This window comes from Procambarus clarkii, chromosome 79, assembly GCF_040958095.1.
Source record: "Procambarus clarkii isolate CNS0578487 chromosome 79, FALCON_Pclarkii_2.0, whole genome shotgun sequence".
NCBI classification, from domain to species: domain Eukaryota; kingdom Metazoa; phylum Arthropoda; class Malacostraca; order Decapoda; family Cambaridae; genus Procambarus; species Procambarus clarkii.
In genome coordinates this window covers 21,412,616-21,434,046 of record NC_091228.1, presented here as the reverse complement: position 1 = coordinate 21,434,046, position 21,431 = coordinate 21,412,616, and the positions used below count along the sequence as shown (strand labels likewise).

Sequence of the window (21,431 nt, the reverse complement as noted above, 5' to 3'; positions counted from 1 at the left end):
CTGTCAGTGTCAGGAGGGACAGTCGCCATAACCTGCCAGTGTCAGGGGGGAATAGTCGCCATAACCTGCCAGTGTCAGGAGGGACAGTCGCCATAACCTGCCAGTGTCAGGAGGGACAGTCGCCATAACCTGCCAGTGTCAGGAGGGACAGTCGCCATAAGCAGCCAGTGTCAGGAGGGACAGTCGCCATAAGCAACCAGTGTCAGGAGGGACAGTCGCCATAAGCAGCCAGTGTCAGGAGGGACAGTCGCCATAAGCAGCCAGTGTCACCTTACCTTACCTTGAGGTGCTTCCGGAGCTTAGCGTCCCCGCGGCCCGGTCGTCGACCAGGCCTCCTGGTTGCCGGACTGATCAACCAGGCTGTTGGACGCGGCTGCTCGCAGCCTGACGTATGAGTCACAACCTGGTTGATCAGGTATCCTTTGGAGGTGCTTATCCAGTTCTCTCTTGAACACTGTGAGGGGTCGGCCAATTATGTCCCTTATGTGTAGTGGAAGCGTGTTGAACAGTCTCGGGCCTCTGATGTTGATAGAGTTCTCTCTCAGAGTACCTGTTGCACCTTTGCTTTTCAACGAGGGTATTCTGCACATCCTGCCATGTCTTCTGGTCTCATGTGGTGTTATTTATGTGTGCAGGTTTGGGACCAGCCCCTCTAATATTTTCCACGTGTAAATTATTATGTATCTCTTCCGCCTGCACTCAAGGGAGTACAGATTTAAGCTCTTTACTCGGTCCCAGTAATTTAGATGTTTTACTGAGTGGATTCTAGCAGTAAAGGATCTCTGCACGCTCTCCGGGTCAGTAATTTCTCCTTCTTTGAAAGGGGCTGTCATTGTGCAGCAGTACTCCACTCTAGAGAGCACAAGCGTTTTGAAAAGTATCATCATCGGTATAGCATCTCTAGTGTGAAAAGTTCTTGTTATCGAACATGTCATTTTTCTTGCAGTTGTGACGGCTACTTTATTGTGTTCTTTAAAGGTAAGGTCTTCTGACATGAGTACACCCAGATCCTTTACATTGCCTTTTCGTTCTATGTTATGATTTGCCTGAGTTTTGTACGTGGTTTCCGTTTTTATATTTTCAATTTTTCCATAGCGCATGAGCTGGAACTTATCCTCGTTAAACACCGTATTATTTTCTGTAGCTCATAGAAAGACCTGATCTACATCTAATTGGAGGTTTGCCGTGTCCTCTATGTTGCCAACTCTCATGAAGATCCTAGTGTCATCTGCAAAGGATGATGCAGTGCTATAGGTTGTGTTCTTGTCTATGTCCGATATGAGGATGAGAAAAAGTACTGGAGCAAGCACAGTACCCTGGGGGACTGAGCTCTTCACGGTTGATGGGCTGGATTTTATTTTGTTGACTATTACACATTGGGTTCTGTTAGTCAGGAAATTGTAAATCCATCTGCCTATTTTCCCGGTAATTCCTTTTGAACGCATTTTATGTGCAATAACACCATGGTCACATTTATCAAAAGCTTTTGCGGAATCTGTGTAAATTACATCAGCGTTTTGTTTGTCTTCCATAGCATCTAATGCCATATCATAGTGTACAAGAATGTAACAACTCTTGTATATATCTCAAAAAAAAAAAAAAAAAAAGTGGTCCAGCAACTGCTACAGGCAACAGCGCCCTGTTCTGAAACCATGTTACTCGGGGTTATGGAGATGCTGTGATTCCATGTGTTTTGTGATCTTACTTCTTAGCACTCTCTCAAAATTTTTTATGATGTGCGATGTTAGTGCTATCGGTCTGTAATTTTTTGCCTCTGCCTTATTTCCTCCTCTATGGAGTGGTGCTATCTCTGCTGTTTTTAGTATGTCAGGGATAACGCCAGTATCTAGGCTTTGTCTCCATAGAATGTGAAGGGCCTGCGATAGTGGTTTTTTACAGCTCTTGATGAATATGGAGTTCCAAGAATCCGGGCCTGGTGCAAAGTGCATAGGCATACTGTTTATGGCTTCTTCAAAATCTAGTGGGGATAGGGCGACGTCTGATATATGATTTGATGTTGGTATCATATCCATGAAAAATTCATTTGGGTTATCAATCTTTAGTGCGTTTAATGGCTCGCTGAAAACAGAGTCGTACTGCTTCCTCAGTAACTCGCTCATTTCTTTGTTGTCATCGGTGAAAGTTCCATCTCCCTTTCGCAGGGGCCCGATACTAGATATGGTTTTTGATCTTGATTTTGCATAGGAGAAAAAATATTTCGGATTTCTCTCTATTTCACTGATGGCCTTTTGCTCTCTTTGAATCTCCTGGGTTTTGTATGATTCTTGTAGCTTGAGTTCAATTGTTTCTATTTCTCTACCTAACCTTCTTCGCCGTTCTTGAGATAGGGTGCGACTCTCAAGTTGTTCCGCGATTCGTTTTCTTCGCCTATATAGGGAACGACGTTCCCGTTCCAATCTGCATCTCTTTCTCTTTTTTCTTAGGGGTATGCGGTGTGAACATATTTCTAGTGCTACTGAGCTTATTTTTTCCAGGCACTGGTTCAGGTTTGCATTTTCTAGCTGTTCTTCCCAGTTTATTTCTGTGAAGTCCTGGTTTATTTGCTCCCAGTTTATCTGTTTATTATTGAAGTTGAATTTGCTGAAATCTCTTCCACCGGGAATCTGGACTGGTTTTGAAGGTCCATTCCCCATGGTTGTCATAACTTCAATTAAGTTGTGATCTGAGTAACAGGTATTTGTAATCATTATGTTCCCTATCAATTCATCATTATTAGTGAAAATGAGGTCCAGCGTGTTCTCATTCCTAGTTGGCTTTACTATTTGCTGGTTTAAGGCAAACCTGTCGCACATCCGTAGCAGGTCATTTGCATGTGCCTGTTCATTTAGGCTACTTCCTGGTATTCTTTCTGATATTACTGTATTAGCCAGGTGCTTCCATTTCAGGTGCCGTAGGTTGAAGTCCCCAAGCAGGATGATATTCGGAGCTGGATTTGTGAGGTTTTCCAAGCAGTGATCTATTTTCATTAGTTGGTCTTTAAACTGCTGAGGGTTTGCCTCCGGTGACTTATATACAAGGACAACAACTACATTTAGGATCTCTATTTTGACTATCAGCACTTCCACCATATCATTTGAGGTGTTTAGCAGCTCAGTACAGATGAGTGTGTCTTTGATGTAGAGGCTGACCCCACTCTGAAGCCGGTGTTTCCTATCACATCTGAAAAGATTGTACTCTGAGATCCATATTTCACCATCAAGGTAGTCCTTTGTGTGAGTTTTCGTTAGGGCTGCAAACACTGCATTTGCCTCATGAAGGAGACCATCTATAAAGTGAACTTTGTTGGATTTGCGTGTTTTTATACTCTGGATGTTGGCAAATATAAATGATGTTATCGTGTTAGTGGAAGTGCTGGATGCTTTAATTGGTGTTAATATCTGAGGCTCTGGTAAGGAGGCCACTGTGTTTGCGTCCTCTCTAGCATTTGACCGAGTTGGTGGTAGAGTCTGGTCATTTTTAGCCATTCTTCTCCTCCTCCTCTTGCTAAAAAATTATCCCGGTCGATGGAGTAGTGGCTGTTTTCATAGTGGTAGTCTGTCGGTTTTATTCGCCTGGTACCTCTTATATGAAAAGCTGGGCATTCAGCATTGAAGCACTCTTTCCTGTCCAAAGAGTTCTTGCAAATTTCTGGGTGAAAGAATTCACAGCTTTTGGTACATTTACCTGTATTGAGGAGGTTTCTGCACTTTCTAGGGTGATTGTATTTACATGTTCCATTTATTCTTCCCGATTCCCCATGCTTACAGGTTGCCCATTTGTAATACCAACAGATTTTGGGGCCTTGTTTTGTTTGTTTCCCTTTGCCAGGGACCGCACTCTGCTGCGGCGTCCCCGACACTGTGCCCTGCTCCGGTGCCTGTGACACTGTGCCCTGCTCCGGTGCCTGTGACACCGCGCTCTGCTCCGGGGCCTGTGACACCGCGCTCTGCTCCGGTGCCTGTGACACCGCGCTCTGCTCCGGTGCCTGTGACACCGCGCTCTGCTCAGGGTTCCCGGACTCCGCGCTCTGCTCAGGGGTCCCCGAATCCGCGCCCTGCTCAGGCGTCCTCGACTCCGCACCCTGCTCAGGCGTCCTCGACTCCGCACCCTGCTCAGGGGTCCCCGACTCCCAGCTCTGTTCAGGCGTCCTCGACTCCACGCCCTGCTCAGGCGTCCCCGACTCCGCGCCCTGCTCAGGGGTCCCCGACTCCCCGCTCTGTTCAGGCGTCCTCGACTCCGCACCCTGCTCAGGCGTCCCCGACTCCGCGCCCTGCTCAGGGGTCCCCGACTCCCCGCTCTGTTCAGACGTCCTCGACTCCACGCCCTGCTCAGGCGTCCCCGACTCCGCGCCCTGCTCAGGCGTCCCCGACTCCACGCCCTGTTCAGGCGTCCTCGACTCCGCGCCCTGCTCAGGCGTCCCCGACTCCGCGCCCTGCTCAGGGGTCCCTAACTCCGCGCCCTGCTCAGGCGTCCCCGACTCCGCGCCCTGCTCAGGGGTCCCTGACTCCGCGCCCTGCTCAGGCGTCCCCGACTCCGCGCCCTGTTCAGGGGTCCCCAACTCCACGCCCTGCTCAGGCGTCCCTGACTCCGCTCCCTGCTCATGCGTCCCCGACTCCGCGCCCTGCTCAGGCATCCCCGACTCCGCGCCCTGCTCAGGCGTCCCCGACTCCACGCCCTGCTCAGGCATCCCCGACTCCGCGCCCTACTCAGGCATCCCCGACTCCGCGCCCTGCTCATGCGTCCCCGACTCCGCGCCCTGCTCAGGCATCCCCGACTCCGCGCCCTGCTCAGGTGCCGCTGCCACCGAGCTCTGTGCTACAGCTGGTTGTACCTTGGTGTCATGTACAGTTTGTTTGAAGACATTAGAAATTGCTATGCAGGCATTAATTAGTAATTCTCTGTTTTCGGCGGGAGTTTTATCCAGGATTTCCATCAATTTCAAAAAAGTTACATCATCCTTTTTGCAGAGCCAGTACACAGAGTGGTCACTGGGACCATTTCTCCTTGAATTGTTAGTCATGTTGGCACATTTTTTGTGCATGGCTGCTGAACAGAGTTGGCATTGAAAGCTCTGTTGGTAATCTACCTTCATGTTGCATTCTATGCACGTTTTTATCAAAGCCATTTTTTGAACACTTCTGTTCAGTGGTAGTGGTCTTACAAGGTCTTACAAGGTGGGGTGTTGACCGGTGGGGGTTGACCGCGGGTGTTGGCCGCGGGTGTTGACCGCGGGTGTTGACCGCGGGTGTTGACCGTGGGTGTTTACCAACTTGAGACAGGTCTGGAGGAGGCTGTATGGACGGCCAGTGTTGCTACCACGTGTCGCACTCTTAATTTGTTTTGTTCACTTGTTAGATTACATTACTTGCATTTTCCCACTAGTTATCATACAGCGGAGGCGTCTAGTTTCTGTGTCTGGGCTCTAGTTACCTGAGTACGTTACACTATTTGGAAGAATACACACACAGAGGGTACTGGGGTGGGCCCACCTCCAAGTGGCCCTTGTTTACATACACACGACGGACTTATTTTGTGTATAAATTGTTCACTTGATATTAAAATATGTTATCTTAATTTTTGTTATAATAGACACAGGTTTTACATAGAGAGCTTAGCACTATGGGCACTGATTACTTGATGTTTCACAAGCAAGAGATGTGATTTATTGACGACTTGGCAACTATCGCCTAAGGCCTCCTGGCACCACGAGGGCAGGCCTTGACTACACACGAATTTCACTTATTTTTCCTTGAACACAAACGGTCGGATGGTAATCACTATGATATATTGTTTAATATGTTGAGACACACTTTAAAAGTTATCTGACTGTGTGTGAATAGTCGCCATAACCTGCCAGTGTCAGGACAGTCGCCATAACCTGCCAGTGTCAGGACAGTCGCCATAACCTGCCAGTGTCAGGACAGTCGCCATAACCTGCCAGTGTCAGGACAGTCGCCATAACCTGCCAGTGTCAGGACAGTCGCCATAACCTGCCAGTGTCAGGACAGTCGCCATAACCTGCCAGTGTCAGGACAGTCGCCATAACCTGCCAGTGTCAGGACAGTCGCCATAACCTGCCAGTGTCAGGACAGTCGCCATAACCTGCCAGTGTCAGGGCAGTCGCCATAACCTGCCAGTGTCAGGACAGTCGCCATAACCTGCCAGTGTCAGGGCAGTCGCCATAACCTGCCAGTGTCAGGACAGTCGCCATAACCTGCCAGTGTCAGGGCAGTCGCCATAACCTGCCAGTGTCAGGACAGTCGCCATAACCTGCCAGTGTCAGGGCAGTCGCCATAACCTGCCAGTGTCAGGACAGTCGCCATAACCTGCCAGTGTCAGGACAGTCGCCATAACCTGCCAGTGTCAGGACAGTCGCCATAACCTGCCAGTGTCAGGGGGAATGTCGCCATAACCTGCCAGTGTCAGGACAGTCGCCATAACCTGCCAGTGTCAGGACAGTCGCCATAACCTGCCAGTGTCAGGATAGTCGCCATAACCTGCCAGTGTCAGGACAGTCGCCATAACCTGCCAGTGTCAGGACAGTCGCCATAACCTGCCAGTGTCAGGACAGTCGCCATAACCTGCCAGTGTCAGGACAGTCGCCATAACCTGCCAGTGTCAGGACAGTCGCCATAACCTGCCAGTGTCAGGGGGAATGTCGCCATAACCTGCCAGTGTCAGGACAGTCGCCATAACCTGCCAGTGTCAGGACAGTCGCCATAACCTGCCAGTGTCAGGACAGTCGCCATAACCTGCCAGTGTCAGGACAGTCGCCATAACCTGCCAGTGTCAGGACAGTCGCCATAACCTGCCAGTGTCAGGACAGTCGCCATAACCTGCCAGTGTCAGGACAGTCGCCATAACCTGCCAGTGTCAGGGGGAATGTCGCCATAACCTGCCAGTGTCAGGACAGTCGCCATAACCTGCCAGTGTCAGGACAGTCGCCATAACCTGCCAGTGTCAGGACAGTCGCCATAACCTGCCAGTGTCAGGACAGTCGCCATAACCTGCCAGTGTCAGGACAGTCGCCATAACCTGCCAGTGTCAGGACAGTCGCCATAACCTGCCAGTGTCAGGACAGTCGCCATAACCTGCCAGTGTCAGGACAGTCGCCATAACCTGCCAGTGTCAGGGCAGTCGCCATAACCTGCCAGTGTCAGGACAGTCGCCATAACCTGCCAGTGTCAGGGGGAATGTCGCCATAACCTGCCAGTGTCAGGGGGGACAGTCGCCATAACCTGCCAGTGTCAGGGGGGAGAGTCACCATAACCTGCCAGTGTCAGGGGGACAGTCGCCATAACCTGCCAGTGTCAGGGGGACAGTCGCCATAATCTGCCAGTGTCAGGGGGACAGTCGCCATAACCTGCCAGTGTCAGGGGGACAGTCACCATAACCTGCCAGTGTCAGGGGGACATTCGCCATAACCTGCCAGTGTCAGGAGGACAGTCGCCATAACCTGCCAGTGTCAGGGGGACAGTCGCCATAACCTGCCAGTGTCAGGGGGACAGTCGCATAACCTGCCAGTGTCAGGGGGACAGTCGCCATAACCTGCCAGTGTCAGGGGGAATGTCGCCATAACCTGCCAGTGTCAGGGGGGACAGTCGCCATAACCTGCCAGTGTCAGGGGGGAGAGTCACCATAACCTGCCAGTGTCAGGGGGGAGAGTCGCCATAACCTGCCAGTGTCAGGGGGACAGTCGCCATAACCCCTGCCAGTGTCAGGGGGACAGTCGCCATAACCTGCCAGTGTCTGGGGGAATGTCGCCATAACCTGCCAGTGTCAGGGGGAGAGTCGCCATAACCTGCCAGTGTCTGGGGGAATGTCGCCATAACCTGCCAGTGTCAGGGGGACAGTCGCCATAACCTGCCAGTGTCTGGGGGAATGTCGCCATAACCTGCCAGTGTCAGGGGGGGTGGAGAGTCGCCATAACCTGCTGTGTCAGGGAGGGAAGAGTCGCCATAACCTGCTAGTGTCAGGGGGGGAAGAGTCGCCATAACCTGCCAGTGTGAGGGGGGACAGTTGCCATAACCTGCCAGTGTCAAGGGGGACAGTCGCCATAACCTGTCATTGTCAGGGGGACAGTCGCCATAACCTCTCAGTGTCAGGGTAACAGCCGCCATAACCTGCCAGTGTCAGGGGGACAGTCGCCATAACCTGCCAGTGTCAGGAGGATAGTCGCCATAACCTGCCAGTGTCAGGAGGAACAGTCGCCATAACCTGCCAGTGTCAGGGGGACAGTCGCCATAACCTGCCAGTGTCAGGGGGACAGTCACCATAACCTGCCAGTGTCAGGGGGACAGTCGCCATAACCTGCTAGTGTCATGGGGGGGGGAGAGTCGCCATAACCTGCCAGTGTCAGGGGGACAGTCGCCATAACCTGCTAGTGTCAGGGGGGGGGGAGAGTCGTCATAACCTGCCAGTGTCTGGGGCTCAGTCGCCATAACGTGTCATTGTCAGAGGGACAGTCGCCATAACTTGCCATTGTCAGGGGGACAGTCGCCATAACCTGCTAGTGTCAGGGGGGGGGGAGAGTCGCCATAACCTGCCAGTGTCTGGGGCTCAGTCGCCATAATGTGTCATTGTCAGAGGGACAGTCGCCATAACTTGCCATTGTCAGGGGGACAGTCGCCATAACCTGCTAGTGTCAGGGGGAACAGTCGCCATAACCTGACCACTGGCTAGACGACCACTGGCCGGATGACCACTGGCCAGATGACCACTGGCCAGACGACCACTGGCCAGACGACCACTGGCCAGACGACCACTGGCCAGACGACCACTGGCAGGACGGCCACTGGCCGTACGACCACTGGCCAGACGACCACTAGCCGTACGACCACTGGCCAGACGACCACTGACCAAACGACCACTGGCCAGACGACCACTGGCCGGACGACCACTGGCCAGACGACCACTGGCCGGACGACCACTGGCCGGACGACCACTGGCCAGACGACCACTGGCCAGACGACCACAACTGGCCACACGACCACCACTGGCCAGACGTCTACTGGCCAGACGACCACTGGCCGGACGACCACTGGCCAGACGTCCACTGGCCAGACGACCACTGGCCAGACGACCACTGGCCAGACGACCACTGGCCGGACGACCACTGGCCGAACGATTACTGGCTGGACGACCACTGGCCGGACGACCACTGGCCGGACGACCACTATCCGGACGACCACTGACCGGACGACCACTGGCGGTACGACCACTGGCCGGACGACCACTGGTCAGACGACCACTGGCCAGACGACCACTGGCCGAACGACCACTGGCTGGACGACCACTGGCCGGACGACCACTGGCCGGACGACCACTATCCGGACGACCACTGACCGGACGACCACTGGCGGTACGACCACTGGCCGGACGACCACTGGGCGGACGACCACTGGCCAGACGACCACTGGCCGGACGACCACTAGCCGTACGACCACTGGCCAGACGACCACTGACCAAACGACCACTGGCCGGACGACCACTGGCCGGACGACCTCTGGCTGGACGACCACTGGCTAGACGACCACCGGCTGGACGACCACTGGCAAGACGACCACCACTGGCCACACGACCACCACTGGCCAGACGTCTACTGGCCAGACGACCACTAGCCGGACGACCACTGGCCGGACGACCACTGGCCGGACGATCACTGGCCGGATGACCACTGGCTGGACGACCACTTGTCGGAAAATCCGACACCATTTAAAAATCATACAGATAATAGCTGTATTGTATAAAGAAGTTAACCATAGAAAACGTAACTTGTAGTGGAATTATCGTCTATAGAAAACGGGATATCATCACCACATACTATTATAAATCACCACCTATTATGGTGGGAATTATTCTTAAATACATTAGTCTTTGGACTTTACCATCATAAAAACATTTCATATAAATTAACTTAATTATCAGTATTAAAGTAGAGTAAATGTGACCCTTCTATCACTTATTGACATCTGGACAATGTAAGCTAGGCGTCAGAGTGAGGAAGGAGCAGCGATTGTTTATACTAGACCAGAGGCGCAGGGAGCAATTCGGCTCCTGTTAATTTTACTTGGACGAAGTGTTATGGAAACCAAAGGTGTACCATTATCACACGCTGTCAACAAATTCAAGTTAAGTGTTCTTTCCGAAACCCATGTATCTTTCATTTATGGCCATTAATGTCATTATATAGGGTGACCCGGTTAGAGCACGTGGTAGCCTCAAACTAAAGGTAATTAAGCCAGGTCTTTATTGTTCCATGTACAGTGTTTCTCTGATATACCTGTCATATATAGGATTCTGGCTTTACAGCTAGCGCCCTTTTAACAGGTCAAGACGAGGAAGCAAGGCTTTGTGCATCAGTTACCAGGGTGATGGAAGCTACCTCAAAGAGGGAAAATGTGGTGTCTACACCCCAGTTATACCTGGTGGACTAACCTGCTGTACTATAAGATAAGGAACCTCTTCAATGTATGTAGTTAATACTGTAGTTTGATTGGCTGCATATATATAAATTTAATAAACCCCCCTAATGTGTAGAGGATCGATTTGTGAGATTATGAGATTATTGCAGAAATACAGTCCACTTATCATTATACAAATTGCTATCGAAGTATATAAATTAACGTAAATATAAATTCTATATATATTCATATAAATTAAATAAATATAAATCTCACAGGTCGGTTCCCACACCACTGGCCGTACGACCACTGACCGGACGAGCACTGGCTGGACGACCACTGGCCAGACGACCACTCATCAGACGACCACTGGCCAGACGACCACTGGCCAGACGACCACTGGCCAGACGACCACTGGCCAGATGTCCACTGGCCAGACGACCACTGACCAGACGACCACTGGCCGGACGACCACTGGCCAGACGACCACTGGCCAGACGACCACTGGCCAGACGACCACTGGCCAGACGACCACTGGCCAGACGACCACTGGCCAGACGACCACTCATCAGACGACCACTGGCCAGACGACCACTGGCCAGACGACCACTGGCCAGACGACCACTGGCCAGACGATCACTGGCCAGACGACCACTGGCCAGACGACCACTGGCCAGACGTCCACTGGCCAGACGACCACTGGCCAGACGACCACTGGCCAGACGATCACTGGCCAGACGTCCACTGGCCAGACGACCACTGGCCAGACGACCACTGGCCAGACGACCACTGGCCAGACGACCACTGGCCAGACGACCACTGGACAGACGACCACTCATCAGACGACCACTGGCCAGACGACCACTGGCCAGACGACCACTGGCCAGACGACCACTGGCCAGACGACCACTGGACAGACGACCACTCATCAGACGATCACTGGCCAGACGACCACTGGCCAGACGACCACTGGCCAGACGACCACTGGCCAGACGACCACTGGCCAGACGACCACTGGCCAGACGACCACTCATCAGACGACCACTGGCCAGACGACCACTGGCCAGACGACCACTGGACTGACGACCACTGGCCAGACGACCACTGGCCAGACGTCCACTGGCCAGACGACCACTGGCCAGACGACCACTGGCCAGACGATCACTGGCCAGACGTCCACTGGCCAGACGACCACTGGCCAGACGACCACTCATCAGACGACCACTGGCCAGACGACCACTGGCCAGACGACCACTGGCCAGACGACCACTGGCCAGACGACCACTGGCCAGACGACCACTGGCCAGACGACCACTGGCCAGACGACCACTGGCCAGACGACCACTGGCCAGACGACCACTGGCCAGACGACCACTGGCCAGACGACCACTCATCAGACGACCACTGGCCAGACGACCACTGGCCAGACGACCACTGGTCAGACGACCACTGGCCAGACGATCACTGGCCAGACGACCACTGGCCAGACGACCACTGGCCAGACGTCCACTGGCCAGACGACCACTGGCCAGACGACCACTGGCCAGACGATCACTGGCCAGACGTCCACTGGCCAGACGACCACTGGCCAGACGACCACTGGCCAGACGACCACTGGCCAGACGACCACTGGCCAGACGACCACTGGACAGACGACCACTCATCAGACGACCACTGGCCAGACGACCACTGGCCAGACGACCACTGGCCAGACGACCACTGGCCAGACGACCACTGGACAGACGACCACTCATCAGACGATCACTGGCCAGACGACCACTGGCCAGACGACCACTGGCCAGACGACCACTGGCCAGACGACCACTGGCCAGACGACCACTGGCCAGACGACCACTGGCCAGACGACCACTGGCCAGACGACCACTCATCAGACGACCACTGGCCAGACGACCACTGGCCAGACGACCACTGGACTGACGTCCACTGGCCAGACGACCACTGGCCAGACGACCACTGGCCAGACGACCACTGGCCAGACGACCGCTGGACAGACGTCCACTGGCCAGACGACCACTGGACAGACGTCCACTGGCCAGACGACCACTCATCAGACGACCACTGGCCAGACGACCACTGGCCAGACGACCACTGGCCAGACGACCACTGGCCAGACGACCACTGGCCAGACGACCACTGGCCAGACGACCACTGGCCGGACGACCACTGGCCAGACGACCACTGGACAGATGTCCACTGGCCAGACGACCACTGGCCAGACGACCACTGGCCAGACGACCACTGGCCAGACGACCACTGACCAGACGACCACTGGCCAGACGACCACTGGCCAGACGACCACTGGCCAGACGACCACTCATCAGACGACCACTGGCCAGACGACCACTGGCCAGACGACCACTGGCCAGACGACCACTGGCCAGACGACCACTGGCCAGACGACCACTGACCAGACGACCACTGGCTAGACGACCACTGGCCAGACGACCACTGGCCAGACGACCACTGGCCAGACGTCCACTGGCCAGACGACCACTGGCTAGACAACACCTGGTTCTGCCAAGTGTTGCTGGCCAGGTGTGTGGTCCTGTCAGGATTTGCAGGCCAGGTGTGTGGTCGTACCATGTGTTGCAGGCCAGGTGTGTGGTCGTACCATGTGTTGCAGGCCAGGTATGTGGCCCTACCAGGTGTTGCAGGCCAGGTATGTGGCCCTACCATGTGTTGCAGGCCAGGTGTGTGGTCCTACCATGTGTTGCAGGCCAGGTGTGTGGTCCTACCATGTGTTGCAGGCCAGGTATGTGGCCCTACCATGTGTTGCAGGCCAGGTCTGTAGTCCTACCATGTGTTGCAGGCCAGGTCTGTGGCCCTACCATGTGTTGCAGGCCAGGTCTGTGGTCCTACCTGGTGTTGCAGGCCAGGTCTGTGGTCCTACCATGTGTTGCAGGCCAGGTCTGTGGTCCTACCTGGTGTTGCAGGCCAGGTCTGTGGTCCTACCATGTGTTGCAGGCCAGGTCTGTGGCCCTACCAGGTGTTGCAGGCCAGGTAAGTGTCGCTTCCATGTGTTGCAGGCCATGTCTGTGGCCCTACCAGGTGTTGCAGGCCAGGTAAGTGGCCCTACCTGGTGTTGCAGGCCAGGTGTGTGGTCCTACCATGTGTTGCAGGCCAGGTCTGTGGTCCTACCTGGTGTTGCAGGCCAGGTGTATGGTCCTACCATGTGTTGCAGGCCAGGTCTGTGGTCCTACCTGGTGTTGCAGGCCAGGTCTGTGGCCCTACCATGTGTTGCAGGCCAAGTGTGTGGTCCTACCTGTGTTGCAGGCCAGGTATGTGGCCCTACCAGGTGTTGCAGGCCAGGTCTGTGGTCCTACCTGTGTTGCTGGCCAGGTGTGTGGCCCTAACAAGGCCACACCTGGTAGGTATCCAGTGTTGTAAGGTGCACTTCCCGCAGCTTTTCTTCGTAACTCATGCCTCTTAGTTCTGGGACTAGTCTAGTGGCATACCTTTGGACTTTTCCAGCTTCGTCTTGTGCTTGACAAGGTACGGGCTCCATGCTGGGGCCGCATACTCCAGGATTGGTCTTACATATGTGGTGTACTAGATTCTGAATGATTCCTTACACAGGTTCCTGAACGCCGTTCTGATGTTAGCCAGCCTCGCATATGTCGCAGACGTTATTCATTTTATGTGGGCTTCAGGAGACAGGTTTGGTGTGATATCAACTCCTAGATCTTTCTCTCTGTCCGTTTCATTAAGTACTTCATCTCCTGTTCTGTATCCTGTGTCTGGCCTCCTGTTTCCACCGCCTAGTTTCATTACTTTGCATTTACTCGGGTTGAACGTCAACAGCCATTTGTTAGACCATTCACTCAGTCTGTCTAGGTCATCTTGTAGCCTCCTACTATCATCCTCAGTTTCAATCCTCCTCATAATTTTTGCATCATCGGCAAATATTGAGAGAAACGATTCTATACCCTCTGGGAGATCATTTACATATACCAGAAACAGTATAGGTCCAAGGACTGACCCCTGCGGGACTCCACTCGTAACGTCTCGCCAATCTGAGACCTCACCCCTCACACTGACTCGTTGTCTCCTGTTACGTAGGTACTCCTGTATCCAACGGAGTACCTTCCCTTTCACTCCAGCCTGCATCTTCAGCTTTTTCACTAGCCTCTTGTGTCGTACAGTATCAAAGGCTTTCTGGCAATCCAAAAATATGCAGTCTGCCCACCCTTCTCTTTCTTGCCTTATTTTTGTTGCCTGGTCGTAGAATTCAAGTAACCCTGTGAGGCAGGACCTGCCATCCCTGAACCCATGTTGATGCTGTGTTACAAAGTTCTTTCGCTCCAGATGCTCCACTAGTTTTTTTCGCACAATCTTCTCCATCAGCTTGCATGGTATGCAGGTTAGTGACACTGGCCTGTAGTTCAGTGCCTCCTGTCTATCCCCTTTCTTGTATATCGGGACTACGTTAGCTGCTTTCCAAATTTCTGACAGTTCCCCTGTTGCCAGTGATTTGTTATACAATGAGAGTGGTAGGCACAGTTCTTCTGCTCCTTCCTTTAGTATCCAAGGGGAGATTCCATCTGGGGCTATAGCCTTTGTCACATCCAACTCTAGTAAACACTTCCTTACTTCCCCACTGGTAATCTCAAACTCTTCCAGTGGTTCCTGGTTAGCTATTCCCTCTCTTATCTCTGGAATTTCTCCTTGCTCTAAGGAGAAGACCTCCTGGAATTTCTTATTCAGTTCCTCACACACCTTGTCGTTTGTAGTGAATCCTTCTGCCCCTATCCTTAATTTCATAACCTGTTCCTTTACTGTTGTTTTTCTCCTGATGTGGCTATGCAGCAATTTAGGCTGAGTCTTTGCCTTGCTTGCGATGTCATTTTCGTATTGCAGGCAGGTGTGCAGGCCAGGTGTGTGGTCCTACCAGGTGTTGCAGGCCAGGTGTGTAGTCCTACCTGTGTTACAGGTGAGGTGTGTAGTCCTACCTGTGTTGCAGGCCAGGTGCACTCACCTAATTGTACTCACCTAGTTGTGCTTGCGGGGGTTGAGCTCTGGCTCTTCCATTTATCAACCACTCTGACACTAAAAAGGTTCTTTCTAATATCTCTGTGGCTCATTTGGGTACTCAGTTTCCACGTGTGACCCCTAGTGCGTGTGCCCCTTGTGTTAAATAACCTGTCTTTATCTACCCTATCGATTCCCTTGAGAATCTTGAATGTGGTGATCATGTCCCCCCCTAACTCTTCAGTCTTCCAACGAAGTGAGGATTAATTCCCGTAGTCTCTCCTCGTAGCTCATACCTCTCGGCTCGGGTACTAGTCTGGTGATAAACCTTTGAACCTTTTCCAGTTTAGTCTTATGCTTGACTAGATATGGACTCCATGCTGGAGCCGCATACTCCAGGATTTGTCTGACATATGTGGTATATAATGTTCTGAATGATTCTTTACACAAGTTTCTGAATGCCATTCGTATGTTGGCCAGCCTGGCATATGCCGCTGATATTATCCTCTTGATATATGCTGCAGGAGACAGGTCTGGCGTGATATCAACCCCTAAGTCTTTTTCTTTCTCTGACTCCTGAAGAATTTCCTCTTCCAGATGATACCTTGTATCTGGCCTCCTGCTCCCTAAACCTATCTTCATTACATTACATTTGGTTGGGTTAAACTCTAACAACCATTTGTTTGACCATTCCTTCAGCTTGTCTAGATCTTCTTGAAGCCTCAAACAGTCCTCTTCTGTCTTAATCCTTCTCATAATTTTGGCATTGTCCGCAAACATTGAGAGAAATGAATCTATACCCTCCGTGAGATCATTTACATATATCAGAAACAAGATAGGACCGAGTACAGAGCCCTGTGGGACTTCACTGGTGACTTCACGCCAGTCTGGGGTCTCACCCCTCACTGTAACTCTCTGCTTCCTATTGCTTAGGTACTCTCTTATCCACTGGAGCACCTTACCAGCTACACGTGCCTGTCTCTCCAGCTTATGTACCAGCCTCTTATGCGGTACTGTGTCAAAGGCTTTCCTACAATCCAAGAAACTGCAGTCCGCCCAGCACTCTCTCTTTCTTGCTTAATCTTTGTCACCTTGTCATAGAATTCTGTTAAGCCAGTCAGGCAAGATTTACCCTCCTTGAACCCATGTTGGTGATTTGTCACGAAGTCCCTTCTCTCCAGATGTGCTACCAGGTTTTTTCTCACGATCTTCTCCATCGCCTTGCATAATATACAAGTTAAGGACACTGGCCTGTAGTTCAGTGCTTCTTGCCTGTCGCCCTTTTTGTATATTGGGACCACATTCGCCGTCTTCCATATTTCTGGTAGGTCTCCCGTCTCTAGTGACTTACTATACACTATGGAGAGTGGCAAGCAAAGTGCCTCTGCACACTCTTTCAGTCCCCATGGCGAGATCCCGTCTGGACCAACAGCCTTTCTAACATACAGATCCAGCAGGTGTCTCTTGACCTCCTCTCTCGTAATTTCGAACCCTTCTAAGGCCGCCTGGATTATTTCCTTTTCTCCTAGCACAGTGACCTCACCTTGTTTTACTGTGAAGACCTCCTGGAATCTCTTGTTGAGTTCTTCACACACCTCTTTGTCATTCTCTGTATACCTGTCCTCGCCTGTTCTAAGTTTCACTACCTGTTTTTTCACTGTTGTTTTCCTTCTGATGTGACTGCTGAGTAGCTTTGGTTCGGTCTTGGCTTTGTTTTCTATATCATTTTCATAACTTTTCTCTGCTTCTCTTCTCACCCTGACATACTCATTCCTGGTTCTCTGGTATCTCTCTCTGCTTTCTGGTGTTCTGTTATTCCGGAAGTTCCTCCCCGCCCTTTTGTTCAGTTTCTTTGCTTCCATACATGCCCTGTTATACCATGGATTCTTCTTTTGCTTCACGGATTTTTCCTTTTGGGCCGGGATGTATCTGCTTACTGCCTCCTGACACTTATGGGTGACATAGTCCATCATACCCTGTACAGACTTAGCTCTGAGGTCTGTGTCCCTTAGGAAGCTTCTCATCTCCTCATAATTTCCCTTTCGGTATGCCAGCCTTTTGTTTCCTAGTTCTTTTTTTTTTTTGGGGGGGGGGGGGATAATTCCTAGGTCTACCAGGTACTCAAAGTTCAATACACTGTGATCACTGCCAGGTCCAACCAGGTGTTGCAGGCCAGGTGTGTGGTCTTACCTCGCGTTGCAGGCCAGGTGTGTAGTCCTACATGTGTTGCAGGCCAGGTGTGTGGTCCTACCATGTGTTGCAGGCCAGGTGTGTGGTCTTACCATGTGTTGCAGGCCAGGTGTGTGGTCTTACCTGTGTTGCAGGCCAGGTGTGTAGTCCTACATGTGTTGCAGGCCAGGTGTGTGGTCTTACCGCGTGTTGCAGGCCAGGTGTGTGGTCTTACCTGTGTTGCAGGCCAGGTGTGTGGTCCTACCATGTGTTGCAGGCCAGGTGTGTGGTCCTACCATGTGTTGCAGGCCAGGTGTGTGGTCTTACCGTGTGTTGCAGGCCAGGTGTGTGGTCCTACCTGGTGTTGCAGGCCAGGTGTGTAGTCCTACCATGTGTTGCAGGGCAGGTGTGTGGTCCTACCAGGTGTAGTAGGCCAGGTGTGTGGTCCTACCTGTGTTACAGGCCAAGTGTGTGGTCGTACCTGTGTTGCAGGCCAGGTGTGTGGTCGTAAATGTGTTGCAGGCCAGGTGTGTGGTCATACCTGGTGTTGCAGGCCAGGTGTGTGATCTTACCGTGCGTTGCAGGCTTGGTGTGTGGTCGTCCCTGGTGTTACAGGCCAGGTGTGTGGTCCTACCTGTTTTGTAGGCCAGGTGTGTGGTTCAACCACGTATTTCAGGCAGGTGTGTGGTCCTACCACATGTTGTAGGCCAGGTGTGTGGACCTACCATGTGTTGCAGGGAAGGTGTGTGGTCCTACCTGTGTTGAAGGCCAGGTGTGTGGTCCTACCTGTGTTACAGGCCAGGTGTGTGGTCCTACCTGGTATTGCAGGCCAGATGTGTGGTCCTACCTGTGTTACAGGCCAGGTATGTGGTCCTATCTGGTGTTGCAGGCCACGTGTGTGGTCCTACCAGGTATGTGGTCCTACCAGGTGTGTGGTCCTACCAAGTGTTGCAGGCCAGGTGTGTGGTCCTACCAGGTGTGTGGCCTTACCAGGTGTGTGGTCCTACCAGGTGTTGTAGGCCAGGTGTGTGGTCCTACCAAGTGTTGCAGGCCAGGTGTGTGGTCCTATCTGGTGTTGCAGGCCAGGTGTGTGGTCCTACCAGGTATGTGGTCCTACCAGGTGTGTGGTCCTACCAAGTGTTGCAGGCCAGGTGTGTGGTCCTACCATGTGTTGCAGGCCAGGTGTGTGGTCCTACCATGTGTTGAAGGCCAGGTGTGTGGTCCTACCATGTGTTGCAAGCCAGATGTGTGGCCCTACCATGTGTTGCAGGCCAGGTGTGTGGTCCTACCATGTGTTGCAGGCCAGGTGTGTGGTCCTACCATGTGTTGCAGGCCAGGTGTGTGGTCCTACCTGGTGTTGCAGGCCAGGTGTGTGGTCCTACCATGTGTTTCAGGCCAGGTGTGTGGTCCTACCTGGTGTTGCAGGCCAGGTGTGTGGTCCTACCTGGTGTTGCAGGCCTGGTGTGTGGTCCTACCTGGTGTTGCAGGCCAGGTGTGTGGTCCTACCTGGTGTTGCAGGCCAGGTGTGTGGTCCTATCTGGTGTTGTCGGCCAGGTGTGTGGTCCTACCATGTGTTGCAGGTCAGGTGTGTGGTCCTACCAGGTGTTGTAGGCCAGGTGTGTGGTCCTACCATGTGTTGCAGGCCAGGTGTGTGGTCCTACCAGGTGTTGTAGGCCAGGTGTGTGGCCCTACCTGGTGTTGCAGGCCAGGTGTGTGGTCCTACCTGGTGTTGTAGGCCAGGTGTGTGGTCCTGCCAGGTGTGTGGTCCTGCCTGGTGTTGCAGGCCAGGTGTGTGGTCCTGCCAGGTGTGTGGCCCTACCTGGTGTTGCAGGCCAGGTCTGTGGCCCTACCTGGTGTTGTAGGCCAGGTGTGTGGTCCTACCAGGTGTTGTAGGCCAGGTGTGTGGTCCTACCATGTGTTGCAGGCCAGGTGTGTCGTCCTACCAGGTGTTGTAGGCCAGGTGTGTGCCCCTACCTGGTGTTGCAGGCCAGGTGTGTGGTCCTACCTGGTGTTTTAGGCCAGGTGTGTGGTCCTGCCAGGTGTGCGGTCCTACCTGGTGTTGCAGGCCAGGTGTGTGGTCCTGCCAGGTGTGTGGCCCTACCTGGTGTTGCAGGCCAGGTCTGTGGCCCTACCTAGTGTTGTAGGCGAGGTGTGTGGTCCTACCAGGTGTTGTAGGCCAGGTGTGTGGTCCTACCATGTGTTGCAGGCCAGGTGTGTGGTCCTACCAGGTGTTGTAGGCCATTTGTGTGCCCCTACCTGGTGTTGTAGGCCAGGTGTGTGGTCCTACCTGGTGTTGTAGGCCAGGTGTGTGGTCCTGCCAGGTGTGTGGCCCTACCTGGTGTTGCAGGCCAGGTGTGTGGCCCTACCTGGTGTTGCAGGCCAGGTGTGTGGCCCTACCTGGTGTTGTAGGCCAGGTGTGTGGCCCTACCTGGTGTTGTAGGCCAGGTGTGTGGTCCTGCCAGGTGTGTGGTCCTGCCTGGTGTTGCAGGCCAGGTGTGTGGTCCTGCCAGGTGTGTGGTCCTGCCTGGTGTTGCAGGCCAGGTGTGTGGTCCTACCTGGTGTTGCAGGCCAGGTGTGTGGTCCTAACTGGTGTTGTAGGCCAGGTGTGTGGCCCTACCTGGTGTTGCAGGCCAGGTGTGTGGTCTTACCGTGTGTTGCAGGCCAGGTGTGTGCTCTTACCTGTGTTGCAGGCCAGGTGTGTGGTCCTACCATGTGTTGCAGGCCAGGTGTGTGGTCCTACCATGTGTTGCAGGCCAGGTGTGTGGTCTTACCGTGTGTTGCAGGCCAGGTGTGTGGTCCTGATTGGTGTTGCAGGCCAGGTGTGTAGTCCTACCATGTGTTGCAGGGCAGGTGTGTGGTCCTTCCAGGTGTAGTAGGCCAGGTGTGTTGTCCTACCTGTGTTACAGGCCAAGTGTGTGGTCGTACCTGTGTTGCAGGCCAGGTGTGTGGTCGTAAATGTGTTGCAGGCCAGGTGTGTGGTCATACCTGGTGTTGCAGGCCAGGTGTGTGGTCTTACCGTGCGTTGCAGGCTTGGTGTGTGGTCGTCCCTGGTGTTACAGGCCAGGTGTGTGGTCCTACCTGTTTTGTAGGCCAGGTGTGTGGTTTAACCACGTATTTCAGGCAGGTGTGTGGTCCTACCACATGTTGTAGGCCAGGTGTGTGGACCTACCATGTGTTGCAGGGAAGGTGTGTGGTCCTACCTGTGTTGAAGGCCAGGTGTGTGGTCCTACCTGTGTTACAGGCCAGGTGTGTGGTCCTACCTGGTATTGCAGGCCAGATGTGTGGTCCTACCTGTGTTGAAGGCCAGGTGTGTGGTCCTACCTGTGTTACAGGCCAGGTGTGTGGTCCTATCTGGTGTTGCAGGCCACGTGTGTGGTCCTACCAGGTATGTAGTCCTACCAGGTGTGTGGTCCTACCAAGTGTTTCAGGCCAGGTGTGTGGTCCTACCAGGTGTGTGGCCCTACCAGGTGTGTGGTCCTACCAGGTGTTGTAGGCCAGGTGTGTGGTCCTACCAGGTTTGTGGCCCTACCAGGTGTGTGGTCCTACCAGGTATGTGGTCCTACCAGGTGTGTGGTCCTACCAAGTGTTGCAGGCCATTTGTGTGGTCCTACCATGTGTTGCAGGCCAGGTGTGTGGTCCTACCATGTGTTGCAGGCCAGGTGTGTGGTCCTACCTGGTGTTGCAGGTCAGATGTGTGGCCCTACCATGTGTTTCAGGCCAGGTGTGTGGTCTTACCATGTGTTGCAGGCCAGGTGTGTGGTCCTACCTGGTGTTGCAGGCCAGGTGTGTGGTCCTACCTGGTGTTGCAGGCCAGGTGTGTGGTCCTACCTGGTGTTGCAGGCCAGATGTGTGGTCCTACCAGGTGTTGCA

The 21,431-nt window shown here is 53.3% G+C and overlaps 3 protein-coding genes across 3 annotated transcripts; all 3 read right to left on the bottom strand.

Annotated features, from left to right (window-relative positions):
• Positions 1 to 8,613: 8,613 nt before the first annotated feature.
• Positions 8,614 to 9,714, bottom strand: LOC123764588 (ribosome-binding protein 1-like). Its single transcript, XM_045752578.1, has one exon. It carries the CDS (start codon positions 9,712 to 9,714, stop codon positions 8,614 to 8,616), a length of 1,101 nt encoding a protein of 366 aa, XP_045608534.1.
• A 961-nt stretch (positions 9,715 to 10,675) lies between these two features.
• LOC138357716 (uncharacterized PPE family protein PPE12-like) lies at positions 10,676 to 12,157 on the bottom strand. The gene has a single exon (XM_069314706.1). It carries the CDS (start codon positions 12,155 to 12,157, stop codon positions 10,676 to 10,678), a length of 1,482 nt encoding a protein of 493 aa, XP_069170807.1.
• Positions 12,158 to 12,164: 7 nt separating this feature from the next.
• Positions 12,165 to 13,007, bottom strand: LOC123764587 (uncharacterized transmembrane protein DDB_G0289901-like). The gene has a single exon (XM_045752577.1). It carries the CDS (start codon positions 13,005 to 13,007, stop codon positions 12,165 to 12,167), a length of 843 nt encoding a protein of 280 aa, XP_045608533.1.
• Between the last annotated feature and the right edge of the window lie 8,424 nt (positions 13,008 to 21,431).